General features: G+C 37.9%; 1 protein-coding gene across 5 annotated transcripts in view; it reads right to left on the minus strand.

Moving 5' to 3' along the window:
- Positions 1-16,573, minus strand: part of Mcf2 (MCF.2 cell line derived transforming sequence) — a 106,367-nt gene that overhangs the window by 58,912 nt on the left and 30,882 nt on the right. For 3 of the 5 annotated variants that reach the window (XM_076918242.1, XM_034485229.1, XM_034485230.2), the window contains 3 exons: positions 2,465-2,584; positions 1,596-1,712; positions 9-158 (listed from right to left, as the gene is read on the minus strand). In XM_076918242.1, the coding sequence (XP_076774357.1) occupies positions 9-158; positions 1,596-1,712; positions 2,465-2,584 (387 nt within the window). The remainder of the gene's footprint in view (positions 1-8; positions 159-1,595; positions 1,713-2,464; positions 2,585-16,573) is intronic. The other 2 variants (XM_076918244.1, XM_076918243.1) reach the window with 1 other exon arrangement.

Consider the following 16,573-nt stretch of genomic DNA (forward strand, 5'->3'; position numbering starts at 1 on the left):
ATACATACCTTCAACATACGATACCTTTCAGCACGACCTGCCAGAATCTCTTCTATTGAAGGGATATCATCTGGTAGCTCTGTTTCAGCCAGCTCTGTTCCAAAGGCTTGCAACATCTGAGCCATTTCTTTCACTGTGACAGCAAACTTCTCTATGGCCTGTAAAAAGCCAGAGGATCTTTGATGGAAACTCTGACAACATATCAAAATTTGGATCAGTAATTTGGATTGTTCTCTACATATGTATAAATAATAAACATGTACACTTTGAACTCCTCTAAGAAAGTTGGCACTACCCTTGACAATTAATACTAACTCTGCATCTAAACCCCTAAGAGACTCAAAATCAGTGTCAGAAATCCTTGAATGTACGTTTCTACATTTCTGGACTTGTTCTTGAACACTCATGGAAACTATTTCTAAATGGTGCTGTGTGCTGAGTAATTTTCTATATGGCCTTGAACATCAGTGTCTTTCTTACTTTATCAATCTCAGCACTTAGCCAAACTGCTTTATACGAAGTTCACTTCTAAAGAGATATAAGAATAGTGATGTAATTTGATATTTATTAGCCTTTGTGATCAGCACTCCACAAAGCATATGATCTAAGGAACCGGAGAGCAAGTTGTCACAACAATTCATTGCAGGTACTGCCAAAGATCTGAAACTGTTATCCCAAAGGTGCTATTGCCCTAAAATGGCAAGGATGGCTGCACTATTTTGTTTCCAAAATAAATCCACCACAGGAAGACGGGGGGAAATGCAGACACAATATAAACCATCTGTCAGGCATGTATCTCAAAATATTTGCTCATTCGTTAGGCTTTGTAGACTATTTAGGTCAAGGTACTGCTTGCTCTAACAGTCAATCTTCATGGGAACATCTAAACTGCTGAATGAACCTGCCAAATAAAAAGTTTGAACAAGGACTAGGAAATGTGACTCTGATTTAGTGATTATCATTATATTTTCTTCAAAAGAGTTCTCAGATCATGTGATTGAAAGTCAAGACACTTACATCATAGGCTTTTATTCTACCTGAGAGGCCACAACCCTTACCTCTGAAAATCTCTAAACCAGGATTCTGTCTAATCTAATAGCTGTGGGAGTCCCATGCATCTAGGCTGAAATGAATATACTTGTATTTTCTGAGCATCTCCCATGTCCCAAGCAATAAGTCAAACATTTTTTACTTATTTTCTGTTTGAACCTTCCCAAGATCCTTATGATATAATATACTATCAGTATAATTTTACAGTTAGAAAAAGATTTGGCAAGGTGGTGTATATTGTCTAAGATCCAAGACATAACTCAGCAGTCTCAGGATTTGAACCCAAACCCTTTGTCTCTGTGTTACTGCATGATCACAGTAAGGAATGGGCAAAAAAAAATCCCTTCTTTTTTCACCAGGCCTCTCTTTCAATTGCTATCCTTAGTGACTCTATCATTTCTAGATATCTCTTATAGAAGAAAACCAAAATGTTGAATGATATATGCATTTGAAAAGTTGGAGACCCAAAATCCGCTTTTCCCAAGTAGGAAAAATGTCTAGATAGAATGAAGGGTAGGCACTACAGTAAGGGCAGAAGCACATACATTTCTGAAGATGATCCATTCACTGTGGCAGTACTGCAAGGTGCCGCCTAACTCAGGGGTTAACTGCTTGTCATCAATGTATGTCAGCAAATCACTAACTGAGCTCAGCATAACAACCTATGTGAATAAGCAAGAAAGACACTGTTAACTGTCCTTCATGACAGCCCTCCATCAAACTGCAAAATGAATTTCAGTAAACACTTAACAGACTGTTATCTGGTATAAAGGCTTCAAACAGTTCTGTCCTGTGCATGCCCCCCACACCTGGATACATTAACCTTTTTCAGAAACCAAGGTTTTATTTACAAAATATCTCTATCAACCAAAATTAATCTCTACAGAAACCAAAACATCTAATTCTTCTTTGTCTAAAAGGTTTCATTACTAATGAGCAATCTTGAACTCACATATACATGTGCACACACATATACATGCATACATACACACAAAGAATTTCAGTGCTCAGAACAAAGCAAAAGAACTTTGTGTAGTAAGTTATGATTCAGGTATTAAATTTTACAAGCACTCTATTTCAAACAATAAAGACCACACTGCTCTGAGCAAGCTTATGATCATGGCATTTCAGATACACAAGCCATACAATGTTAACTGAAAATAAAAATACCTAATCATACTCATACATATGCACACATCTATAATACATAGCAAATATTTTTAAAGGAATTACTTTTTATAAGTTGTCTGAACTAGCTCAGTTTAACAGTAGAAACAGTTTGTTGTAGGACATTTCAGAATTAAATTTTTGAGAGACAAATTTTAAGTGTTACATAGACACATATAAAACAAACAGTATAAGATACCGAATATATAAACATTAGAAGGACAAAAGATTCAAGCAATAATCTTACTGGTAATTTCAGCATAAAATCATCCTGGCTAAATCGAAATCCAATGTCCGTGAAGGTCCGTTGAAGAAAACTGGTAGGACGTAAAACCAGGACTAAGTGTAAGCTCCCAGGGAAAGAGGCCTGGAGCAAGAAATAAAAGAGTAAGCGGGTATACAAACTTCCAACTGAGCACAAATCAGAAAATATGTCATTGGAGAAAGCAACGTTTTAAGTCAGAGAAGTCAGTAAGAGGTCAACATGTTTAAATGGATGCTGATAATATCTGAAAACATGGAAACGGACATAAAAATAACATAGGGTTATCAGGCCAGATCCTCATAATGTTCCCAGTATGGAATTTTCTCACAGGACACAAGTAGGTCCTAAGCTGCAAAGAATTAGACTCTAAAGCTTTATCTTGAAGTTAGTTTTGTTTTTAATGTTTTCTTTATTTTTAATAATTTCAATATTTAAGTATTTCCATATTTGTACTTATTTGTGTGATATGCCATTATAATCTGATATTATATTATATATTATATATATATAATTATATATATAATTACATATATATAGTATATATATGTAATAATCAAATCAAGTTAATTAGCATTTCCTTTACCTCAACATCAGCATTTCTATGTTAAGAACTTTGAAACTCTTGTAGTTATCTTGTAATTACAGAGTGTAATTAACACTGCCTTTTAGAACCCAAAACTACTTCTTCCTCTTTAACTGTACACTGGTTGGTACCTATTCTCCAACCTCCCCATATGTCTCTTTCCCCTCTTTCTTTCCCTTCCTATACAAAGTGACTCCTAGTCTATATTCTACTTCAATGGGATCAACTTTTGTAACTTCTACCAAGGAGTAAAATATGAAACTGGTTTTCTGTGCCTGGCTCATTTTACTCAATAAAATTTCCATCTCCAGTTCCATCCATGTTACCAAAAAACAAAGGATGGTATGTGATAGTTTTACTGTGTGTAGACACATTTTATCTTTTCATCATTATCTTGAATGGTTCCACACATTGCCTGTTATTGATAGCATTTCAATCAACATGGATATGCAGGTATTCCTTTGAGATATTCATTTCAATTTCTTTGGATATATCATAAGTGGGATTGTTAGATTAAACACTAATTATATGCTCAATTTTTTATGAAGAAACTGTTTTCCAATAATGACTGTATTGATTCACATTCCTACCATGTACAAGAGGCTCTCCTTTCTTTGTCTTTCTCAGCATGCTGGTTTTGGTCTTTTGCATATTAGTCATTCTAACCTTGTGATTTTGCTGTGAATGTCCCTGATTAGTGATGCTGAGCATGTTTATATACATGTTGGATATTTGTATAACTTCTTTTGAGAAATGCCATTCAAGTCATTTGCCCATTTTTAATTAGATTTGGTTTTGAGGAGTGTTTTGTTTTGCTATTGAAGTTTTCTTTTTTTTATATAATCTAGGTATTAACCCCTCAGTGGACAAACAGTTTACAAATATTCTCATTTGTAATATAAAAGCAACTTTTATTCACCATATGTAATTGTTATCTGAGGTTTACTTCTGAATAAGCTTACCCTTTCTAGTGCTTTCTGAACTCTGGCTGGCTGGTTCAACTTAGCTGTTCTGGCTCAAACTCCTCTCCAAGCTGACTGATTCAATTTGGCTTCTATCTGCCTTTCACTGAATTGCTCTACTTGACTTCAAACTCTGGCAATGTGTTCTAATCTTCTGGCTCCTTCTTATTCTCTGGCTTCAACTGCCTCTGCTGTATGAGTCGAACTGCATAAACTTAAAAATGAACTCAACTCCACTACACTGAACTCACTACACTGACTCCCAAATAACTGACCAAACTGACTGAACCACCTTCATTCTCCCTGAGCTGCACTTAAATGGCTTTTCTCCTGAGAGTTGGGTATATCATTTCTCTGACTCATTCTGTCAAATCTTTCTCTGATTCATCACTTTGTCTGCCCCTCAATTAGAGGTCATTGTTTTGGATTAAAGGTATATACTAAAGGATTTCAGCCAGAAAACTTAAAAGTGTGTATGTACTAAGGTCATGTCTGCATTCTAGCTGGATCACACAGACCTAGAAGGTCTTTGGATGTGAGCAGAGAAGCCATGTTGCTGGATTATAATTCCTCTACACTGTAGGCTATCCATTCATTGTGTTCATTGTTTTCTTTGATGTACAAAAGTTCTTTTCATTGATTTAATCCTGGTTGCCTATTTATGCTTTGGGGTCTGAAGTTTTAGGTATAATTTTTTTCCACTGATAACAATTCATTTAAGAACTCTTCCTATAATTTTTGCTAGTGTTAATGGTTTTATAGTTTGGTGGTTTTGTATTTGTGTCCATGATCCAGGTTTTTACAGTGATAGAAAATTAGCTTCATTAGTATATGTACATCCCCAATCCCATCGATTGCATGTTCTCTTGGATCATTTTGTTGTTGAAGATCACTTGACAATAAATTTCTGGGTTCTGTTCCATTCCATTGGTTTATGTGTTTGCTTTTATACCATGGATTTACTGAATTGGAAGCCAAATTGCTTTTATTTCCCATATAAATGAAAACAGATAGTAGGCCAGTCAAATGGCTCAGCAGGTAAGGGAACTTGCTCTGCAAGGATGCTGACCTGGGGTCAATCCCCAAAAACAACAAAAATGACTCCACAGAGTTGTCAGCTGCCCCACCCCACATAATATTCACATACACACCATAATAACAATAAATGTTTAAAAGAATTTTTAAAAACAGAATTAGGACACAAGTCTCTGGGATAGCCCAAAGAGCCAACCAGAGCCGAAATATTGTCTATCTACCCTAAACAATGGGTAATAATTACATTACAGAAGCACATTTTTGTTTTCTTCCAAATGAAAGTCTCATTTTTGTCACTATGTGTCACTCCATATATTAAAATGAAAGATTATCAAGCACTTTCAATAACTGAGTTTATTAGTAATCAATAATACTACAGCACAGTAAGTCAAAAAATCAAACAAAAGAATTAGAGTAATGTACATGAGGAAGCAATATCACAAAGCCTGTGAAACATGGGAGGGCCAAAATAGCTTTGAGGGGAAAAGAAGAATTAATTGAATCAAAATGTCATCCCAACTTTAGTATTTCCTCAGCTTCTAGGGGAAAAAAAGCTAGCATATATAGGGAGTGTCCTATCTTTTATTTCTGTAATAAAATATTCTGTCTAAAACTGACTTAGGGTTTAGGGTTAATTTTAGTTCACAATGGCAGGTTACAGTCTACCATTGGGTCAGCGGGGAGACTCATAGCCAAAAGAACATGAGGGAACTGGTCATATCCACAGTCAAGAGCTGAAAAAAAATAAACACATCACCCTTGAATGTTCAGGATCAGCTGCCTAGGGAATGATGGCATCTACAGTGAGCATGCTCTTCCCACATTAGTAATCTTCCCTAGGTCTCATTGAGACTCTCTTCCCAAAGGATTATAGATTATATCAAGTTGACAGTTAAAGCCAATCATCCATAGTAGTGAAAAAAATAATTGCTACATAAAAGAATTCCGAAGTAAAGAAATAAAGGATACTATGCAAGATTAGCAATGAAAGGAAAAGGCATGGCCCAATATTAATATACCGCCACATATTAAATGCCTACTGCATGTCAAATATTTTGCCAATGCATATAGTTCTACTTTACGATAGTTCAGTGAAGGAATTAAGTTGCCCCTTTTACAAATAAAGTGAAGCTCAGAGTGTTTAAGTATAACTTATAAAGCCTTGATTTGTGCTAACTCTGGGGCCTTAGTCATTAAACTACCCAACCTCTTGAAGATGCCCCATCAAGAAATGTAGAGGAAAAGAATTTTGGAGGGAAAAGATGTTGCAGAAGTAGGCAAGAACCACAACAGGAACAAGTATGATTTTTGATTTTCCCCTTAGAAGTGAAAGAAATCTCTAAGACATTTTGAACACCAAAGCACCATGGTCAGACATACATTTTATTTTATTTTAAATTTTCCTTGTGCTAGGAATTGAACTTAGAACTCTATACAAGTACTCAACTATGAAACTACATTCCAAACTGCTGCTTCTTAGAAAGGTATCATGAGCCTTGAGAAAGAACTGAATTCAGACATGAAGAGAACCAGACTTGAGATGACTATGGAGAATGGTGCAGTAATACAAGTCAGATCCTGAATCAGCAAAAGTTGCAGGAGTCAGGGAAAACTCCAAGAAGTAGCATCATTAAAACAGGATTTAATGTACATTTAATCAGTGCAATCCATCCCAAGATTTGAAATTTGAGTAACCCAGATGGGAACAAAAAAAGAAGCATATTATAGGATGGAAGGCAGAATTCTGGTTCTTTTCTGCTGATATTGCTTGTTGGAAGAGCCCATAAGGCATTCTCATGGTATCTATATGATAGCTATCTGTAGGGAAGGAGGGGCAGGAAAGGTCTAGTCTGGGAGTGCAGTCATCAACCTCAAGAGGGAAGATTACTCCTGTGGGCACCACTCCCTGGACCTTCAAGTTTCTCTAATTATTGGGGGAGGGGATGATGAATTCCAGCTGCAGGCTGGTTTGGTTTTTAACCGGCTGTCAGCCCAAGTGGCTATTACCATACCAAGGTATGCTCTCTCCATCTCCCAGAAGCTGAGATTACAGGTGTGCCAGCAGTAGGCTTGCCATGTGCATTAACCTTAAAGGTTCATGTGTGCCTAGTCCCCAGTGAAATACTTCTAGCAACATGCCTGCCTGTGCTGTACAGTTAACTCTGGGTAAAATGGATTAGCCTTCAATTTAACAATTTTTTTTTTTTTTTTTTTTTTTTTTTTTTTTTGGTTTTTTGAGACAGGGTTTCTCTGTGTAGTCCTGGTTGTCCTGGAACTCACGATGTAGACCAGGCTGGCCTCGAACTCAGAAATCCACCTGCCTCTGCCTCCCAAGAGCTGGGATTAAAGGCGTGCGCCACCACTGCCCGGCTCAATTTAACAATTTAAGTTAGCTAAGATGCTCTTGTTTCTCTGGTTGTGATATCTTGTAGAGCCAACACGGCCAGCTTAGTTTCCCCATCTGGCTGTCATACAGGGAAGTGCCCAGGGCAGAAATGCCTATCTAAGGTCTCCAGGTACTGTGCTGATTTTTCAAGCAGAGTTCATTTTCCTGCATGTATGGATACACTATGTATCAGTGCTTTTGGAATCCAGATGAAGGTTCCCTGGAACTGGACTGCCATGTGGGTGCTATGAATTGAACCAAGGTCCTGTGGAAGAGCAACCAGTGAGGACCACTTAACCACTGAGAAACACTGAGCCATCTCATCTCCCTAGCCCCCAAACTTAAACCTAATGTTTCAATAATATCTTGTTCTCATTTTAAAAAAACAAAAGAGGGAAGATTAAAGCACAGCAAAGCAAAGTGTAGAAAAATGGTTGAAGTATACTCATTTTAAGCATAATACAACACTAGCAATTGAACAAAGCTATAAAACAACATTAACCATGAGTTCATGAGAACTCCCTGTACCCCCTGTTCAGTTTAGTTCAGCAGTTAAAAGTACTCTAAAAAGTCTATTTTTAAAAAGAATGATATTGCTGAGATATAAAACCTAGATCTCAGGGCTAGAGAAATGACTCGGCAGTGAAGAGGACCCAAATCTGGTTTCCAGCACCCAATTCAGACAGCTCACAATCTTCTGAACATACAGTTCCAGAGGATCTGTTAACTTCTGGCCACCTTAGGTAGTGCATGTACTGCATGCATGTGCTAAGTACATTCTGATAAAATACAAACATAATCTCAAAAAAATATTTAAATACCTAGATGTCTGGTAGATAGAGGACAGGCTGGTCTATATAGCAAGTTTCAGGACAGCTAGGGCTATATAAATGAGAAAGAAACAAAGAAACAAAAGAAAGAAAAGCAAGCATGCACACATCCTAGAGAACTCCCAGAGGACCCAAATTCACTTCTCCCGATCTGTATCAGACAGCTTACAACTCCAAGTCCCAAGAAACTCAAAACCCTCTTATAGCATCTGAGCAGACTTGTACATGCACATACACCATGCAAGCATACACAAATTCAGAATATATAAAATATTAAAAATGAAATAAACTAAAAACATGGGTATCATGTACAAGTGGGATTTCTTGCTTCTCGTGGGAAATCAAAGACTAGATAGTGCTTGGGCCCATTTTCCCGACCTGAGGACACTTGACTGAGCTGGCTGGTCAGTGCCCCAGTTTTGGGTGCTCTCTAGTTCACCACAATGCTCACCATTTCCAATTCCTGTTGCTCCTCAACATAAGGGAAGTGTGCTGGTCCATGTTTGCTACTCTCTAGGCTGTATTTTAACTAAACCCTGACTACTTCTCAGCTCCACTGTCTTCCTCACATGCAGCCTGGGCATTTCAATTTTTCACCTTTACTTCACATCTCGGGTTTATAAACCAATTCTCGAACCATCTGCATTATGCTTCTCCAATTTTTTTTTCCTCTGTTGATAGAGTCTGGTTTTGCAGTCAGGTGAACTAGGGTTTTGATTATTTTTCGTTTTTGTACTTGATAAAAATCTCTGTGTACAGACTCCTTATTGCTACTGTAAGCAATTACTAAAGTTTACTGATTTAAAACAACACAAATTTCTACTGTGATTCTGGAGGTCGGAAGTTCAAGATTAGCATCACTGAACTAAAATCAAGGCATTTCCAGGCTGTGTTCCTTCTAGAGGCTCTAGCTAAGAATCTATTGCCTGACCATTTTCTGTTTCTAGGGACAGTCCATCACCTCTGGTTTATGACCTTGCAATGGCTTGATGTCCATTTCTGTCACTGCATCTTTTCTGATACTTTCTCTACTTCCTTTCCTTTTTTAAAAAGATACTCAGGGTAAAACTCAAGGCCTCCCACATGCCAGATAAGATCTTTACTACAGAGTTACACCCAATTCCTATCCCTTTGATAATGAAGACCCTTGTCATGATAGAAATCCTGCCTTGGAAATTTTGGATAATCTCCCAATCTCAAGAATCTTTTCTTATCAAATTTAGAGTCTCATATATCCCAAGTTCCCTTTGAATTTTTTTGCCTCGAACTTCTTATCCTTCTGCCTCTAACTTCCTAATACAGGTATGTGCTACCACATCAAGTTCATGTTATTCCTGCAAGTAACCAAGTCATTGTGCGTGCTACATAGGCAGTCTACCACCTGAGATGCAATCCTGGCCTCCTCAAGATTATTCGTCACACTATAAAGTTCCTTTTACCATGTCAGATAGCCAATTCATAGGTTTTGGGGGATCAAAGCATAGACACGCAGAGACTCATTATCCTGTTCACTCCACTCAGTTCTCCAGTTGTTAAGTGGAAATAGAACCTCATGTTAAGAAGTTAACACAGTGTTTTAATAATGTTCACTGTCGGGGCTGCAGAGATGGCTCAGCAGTAAAGAGCACTGACTGCTCTTCCAGAAGTCCTGAGTTCAATTCCCAGCAACTACATGGTGTCTCACCACCATCTGTAATGCGGTCTGATAACCTCTTCTGGTATGTCTGAAGAGAACAATGGTGAGTACATAACAAAATTAAAAATTAAAAATAATGTTCACTGTGAATGTGAGTCTCAGAATAAGCATTTAATAAATACAGATACTCCTACCCTTGAACACTTAAGGCTTTGATTCCTGAAAAAAAATCCCTTAAAATATATCTGCTTTATATGTATTTTTTGTTTAGTTGTTCATTTGTTAAAGAGTATACATGCGAAGAATTTACAGTGCTTTCCTAGCATGCATGAAGTCTTGAGTTCATTCCCCAGAATCATAAAACAACAAAAAATAATCTGAAAGAAGAGAGTTTGTTAAAAGTATTCTTATAAGATTGTAGTTTCATTTTTTACAGGAACATTTGCCAAACACCTGCTCAGGGCTGATTAAGACTATGGGACTAGGATTGAAAACTCAGTGTACTTGATTTGTGCATGAACACAGAAGATATAACTAATATGCCTGCATGCTTTGATTTTATGAAATAAATAACTGATAGATCAGATGAACTCTTGGACACAACTCACGTGTCTGCCACATAGTTATTGCCCTCCAGCATCTACTAAGTCTGAGACAAACTATCGAGTTGACATACTGTCTTCAAAGTCGATCTCAGAATCATTCTATAGTGAAAAGCATAGCAAGTATACATCTACAGGCAAAAAAGGAACTACTTAGGGGCAAGATCATGTATTCGAGGAGACAGGGATGATATACAGAGGGTCAGGGATTTAAACAGAGGTGTGTAGCGTTGGGAGATGGGGAACTGGGGGGCAGCCACCAGAAAGTCTGAGATGCCAGGAAAGCAAGAGGCTTCCAGGACCCAATGGGGATAAGATTAGCTGAAATGTTCAACAAAGGGGAGGGAGAACCTGTAGAGACCATATCCAGAGGTTAGACAAAGCCCTTGATTGAGGTATGGGGCCACCAACTCATCTCCAAAATTTTAACCCAGAATTGTTCCTATCTAAAGGAAATGTAGAGCAAAGTGTGGAGCAGAGACTGAAGGAAAGGCCATCCAAAGACTCCCCACCTGGGGATCCATCCCATATACAGACAACAAACACAGATACTATTAGAGATGCTAAGAAGTGTTTGCTGACAGGAGCCTGATATAACTGTCTCCTGAGAGGCTCTGCCAGAGCCTGACAAATACAGAGGAGGATGCTTGCAGCCAACCATCAGACTGAGCATGGGGACCTCAATGGAGGAGGTAGAGAAAGGACTGAAGGGGCTGAAGGCATTTGTAACCCCATAGGAAGAACAACAATATCAACCAACCAGACCCCCCAGAGCTCCCAGGGACTAAACCACCAATCAAAGAGTACACATGGAGGGACCCATGGCTCTAGCTGCATATGTAGCAGAGGCTGGCCTTGTCAGGCATCAATGGGAGGAGAGGCCTTTGGTCTTGTGAAGACTCGATGCCCCAGTGTAGGGGAATGCCAGGGTGGTGAGGTGGGAGTGGGGGAGTGGAGGAGTGGGTGGGTGGGCGGGTGGGGGAGCACTCTCATAGAAGCAGGGGAAGGGGATGGGATAGGGGGGTTGAGGAGCAGAAACCAGGAAAGAGGATAACATTTGAAACGTAAATCATAAAATATCCAATATAAAATAAAAAAAGAACTACTCATGTTTTCATGCTGCAGTTTCCTTTAAAATTATGACTTTGAAATTTTTCTCCTTCCACAGGAGATTGAAAAAATCCTGAGAAAATCTTCACTTTCCTAACCCCCAGAAATTATTTTGTAATGGAAAGGCATTTGGAACCAGTATTTAGAATAGTAAGTAAAGAGAATGCTTCTCAAATGAAGGGAAGAGAATTTAAAAAAAAAAAAATGTGCCCTCAGAGGAATTAAGAGTCAGCCATGGGGCTGGAGAGATGGCTCAGTGGTTAAGAGCACTGACTGCTCTTCCAGAGGTCCTGAGTTCAATTCCCAGCAACCACATGGTGGTTCACAACCATCCATAATGAGATCTGATGCCCTCTTCTGGTGTGTCTGAAGATAGCTACAGTGTATTCATATACATAAAAGTAAATAAATCTTTAAAAAAAAAAGAGTCAGCCATCCTAAATCAGGTTTGTTTGTTTATTTATTTGATATATTGTTTAATATTTAATACTTTAGTGTGTATGTGTGCATATGCTAATATATGTGTAAAAGCCCAAAGGGACCAAAAGAGAATCCCCTGGACCTGGAGTTACATATGAATGCTGGGAAATGAACTCAGGCTGCTCTAGGAGAGCAGCAAGTGCTGTCAACTGCTAAGCTATCTTTCTAGTCTCTAATTTATGGCTATTTATAATCATGGTTTATTAATTGATTTAATATTACATTTTTCATGTGCCTACCTGGGATTATCACATTCAGTTCTCTACTGGAGAACTTAAATGTCACTTAAAGGTGATGGATTTTTATAAGCATCTCAGGTTGAATGCTAAAGCTCTCAGGTTGTGCTAGGTATGGTGGCTCATGCTAGCATTCAGGAGCTCATCCTGGGCTAACATTCTAGGGCAGCTTGAGCTGCTTACTAATACTCTGTGTCAAAAACAACCAGTTGCTCTAAGAGTATAGGTTTTATTGTGGTTTCTGTTTGTTGGTTAATTGTCTGGTTGGTTGGTTCCTTTTTTAAATTGGATAATATATATATATATATATATATATATATATATATATATATATATATTTCAAATGTTATCGCCTTTCCAGGTTTCCTCTCCACAAACCCTCTAACCCATCCCCCTTCCCCTGCTTCTATGAGGATGCTCCCAAACCCACCCACCCACCCACTCCTGCCTCACCACCCTGGCATTCCCCTACACTGGGGCATCTAGCCTTCACAGGACCAAGGGCCTCTCCTCCCATTGATGCCCAACAAGGCCATCCTCTGCTATATATACAGCTGGAGCCATGGGTCTGTCCATATATACCCTTTGGTTCGTGGTTTAGTCCCTGGGAGCTCTAGGGGGTCTGGTTGGTTGATATTGTTGTTCTTCATATGGGGTTGCAGACCCCTTCAGCTCCTTCAGTCCTTCCCCTAGCTCCTCTATTGGGGATCCCATGCTCAGTCCAATGGTTGGCTGCAAACATCTGCATCTGTATTTGTCAGGCTCTGGCAGAGCCTCTCAGGAGACTGCAAATGGATGGAACTAGAAAATATCATCCTGAGTGAGATAACTCAGTCACAAAAGAACACACATGGTATGTACTCACTGATAAGTGGATATTGGCGCAAAAGCTCGGAATACCCGATACAACTCACAGACCATATGAAGCTCAAGAAGAAGGAAGACCAAAGTGTGGATGTTTCAGTCCTACTTAGAAGGGGGAACAAAATACTCACAGGAGGTAGAGGGTGGGGAGGACTTGGGAGGAAGAGAGGAGGGAAGTAGGAAAAAGTGGGCAGGATCAGGTATGGGAGGAGACCAGAATGATATACAGAGGGTCAGGAATGTGAACAGAAGTATGTAGCAATGGGGGATGGAGAACTGGGGGCAGTCACCAGAAAGTCCCAGATGCCAGGAAAGCAAGAGCCTCCCAGGATGCAATGGGGATGACATTAACTGAAATATCCAACTAAGGGGAGGGAGAACCTGTAGAGACTATATGGAGAGGTTAGACAAGGCCCCTGGTTGAAAGATGGGGCCACCCACTCATCTAAAAAAATTTTAACCCAGAATTGCTCTTGTCTGGAGGAAATATGAGGACAAAGTATGAAACAGAGACTGAAGGAAAGGCCATCCAGAGAGTGCCCCACCTAGGGATCCATCCCAAATACAGACACCAAACCCAGACACTATTGCTGATGCCAAGAAGTGTTTGCTGACAGGTTGGTTTCTTTTTAGACACTGTGTCACTCCTACCTAACCTAGAACTTACTATGTGACCAAATGAACCTCAAATTAACAGAGATCATCTGCTTATCTCTGCTTCCTGAGTACAGGAATTAAAGGTGTATAATATCATGTTCAGCAAAACCCATATTTTTAAAGAAGTAAAACAAATGATAATTTTCACAAAATAAATCTGTTGGCTATAACTGCTAAATGAAAATATTCATATCTGAACATGGGGCAACATGAATGATATATATCATATATATAATATTATATCTGTATGTAATATATTTATATAATATGTTACTTACATATTACTTGATATATAATAATTAATATATTGATGTTATATCATATATATCATTATACATATCATATACAATATTATATATTATATATTATTATTGTATATATACTACTATAGTATAGTAATATATATGTATGTATATATATATATGTAGTAATATATATGTATATATGTGTGTGTGTATATATATGTGTGTATATATATATATATGTGTGTGTATATATATACATACATACATACATATATATATTCCCAATACCAGCACACTTGGGAGACAGAGACAGGCAGATGGATCTCTGTGAGTTTGAGGTCAGTCTGATCTACACAGGACAGCCAAAACTAAAAAGAAAGACCCTGCCTCAAAAAAGAAAACAAAACAAACAAAAATATTATTATAATATGATATAATATATACAATATAATATATGATATACAATATATATTATATGACATATAATATATTATATTCTTTCTGTGCTTAATATGAGAATCTGGATGGAGAAAATTTAAACAGGTAGGGCATGTAGATTAAGATTAATTTGTCCATACTTATTGGGCATATATATGTAATATATATTACATTTTATCGAGCATTTTAATGAAAAAAATTAAACAGCAAATTATAACAAATATACAGAGCAAGGCAATCGCAGACTATGATCACTGAGCTGTGATGTTTCAGTTTAGTAATACAGCATTTCCAAATGCTTTAAGAGTATCTACTCTGTATAGTTATATAAACATGAAAAGGCACAATTTTTATTTTCTCCAAAATTAAATTCTACATTCTAAATCTATACATTCTTTTTAAGAACTTGCTAAACAACAAAGAGAAGTAGTCCTACGTCAGTCTTAATTTGTTTCTTCTTTAAAAAAAAAAAAAGAAAAAAAGAAAAAAACTGTTTGAGAAGACTCAGCACCTGTTTTGAGTTTTTTGCAGACATTTTTATCTTTTGAGGTTCTAACATGTGACTTTATTAATTAAATGCACATATCTGTAACAGGACCATGTTTCCCACTGCCACTGTCGTGTGGCCAATCACTGCTAACATCCCCAACACAGCTGTCTGCCACAACATTTCTTCAAGAAAACAGACCAAAAACATATTCTCTACTACCTTTCTCTCCTAGAGAACAGATTGTCTTGCCTTGACTCATATCAACCTCAGAATTGCCCAAGTACATGCTCTTTCAGTGAGGCATGAACTTGATACTTCATTTAACTACTAAAGCCCTAAAAATAAAGTTAATAAATATTCTTCTATGTGATACTTTTAGGGAGGCAATTCGCTCATCCTATGAAATTGTTAACTATTTTTTTTCTTTGCTTTTAATCTTATGGGCATCTTGCCTACATGAATGTCTGCAAAGGATAGAGGAGGGCATAGGATTCCCCTAAACTGGAATTACAAGTGAATGTGAAGCACCCTATACATGCTAGAAACCAAATCGAGGTGTGTTCTGGAAGAACAGCCAGTGACCTTAACCATTGAGCCATCTCTCCAGTCTCTCTAGCTATTTCTTTGGAAATGTTCAAAATGTGTTACATAACATAAAGTGTTACTTAATTGCTATTTTTTAAAAAGCATTTTTTATCCCTAAAACGTTTCTTTTTAACCTTTCAGGCAAAGTCAATAAATTCAGGACTCTTGAGTGAAAGGCTTTACCTACATCCTAGGTTTGTTCCACATACTGTTCAATTTGGCCTTCCTACTGATGGATCACACTAGATGTTATCCCTTTTTCCAGATGGACAAAGTGAAGCCCAGCAGGTAAACAGGGGTGCTAAGGCCTGTATAGATCACAAACAGCTTCTGATGGACACTTAACCTTTCATATACATACAGATTTACTCTTTGCAATTGAGAATGAAATCATTTGACTCTACAAAATGGGACCAGAAGTTATGAAATACAATTTAGCATCATGTAGCCCATGGAATAGAAACTGATATAATCTAATATCATGACTGAAAATTACGTCATGGGAAAACCCCATGACCTAGAGCTACAGGGAGGAGTTGTCTATGGTAAGAGCCATTTCAGTTATTTCCCTGACCCTACTCTCATCCATAGTCTTCAGGAGTACAGAACATATGAGTGACTTCATGTGTTGCCAAGCAACTTGCCGAGAGCCCTGGGGAGCAGGACAGTCCTGAGCAATACATCTTCCTTGTGGTTTGTTCATTTCATCATATGTATCACTTCTAATTCCCTCCTCACCAGCTAATCATTCAATTTCCACCAGATATCCAGTTTAATCCTCTCTTGAGATTTCACATTCTACTAGACCATCTTGTTTGCTCTACCATAACCTCCAGAATCAGGCCAAATCCAAAAATTCTTCCCAATTAAGCCATTTTGTCACTAACTGGAGGGCCCAAATTTTTTCACTGTAGTCAAGCAAAGCAAACTTTCCTACCACTATAGCTGTAGG

This window comes from Arvicanthis niloticus, chromosome X, assembly GCF_011762505.2.
Source record: "Arvicanthis niloticus isolate mArvNil1 chromosome X, mArvNil1.pat.X, whole genome shotgun sequence".
Lineage (NCBI taxonomy): Eukaryota > Metazoa > Chordata > Mammalia > Rodentia > Muridae > Arvicanthis > Arvicanthis niloticus.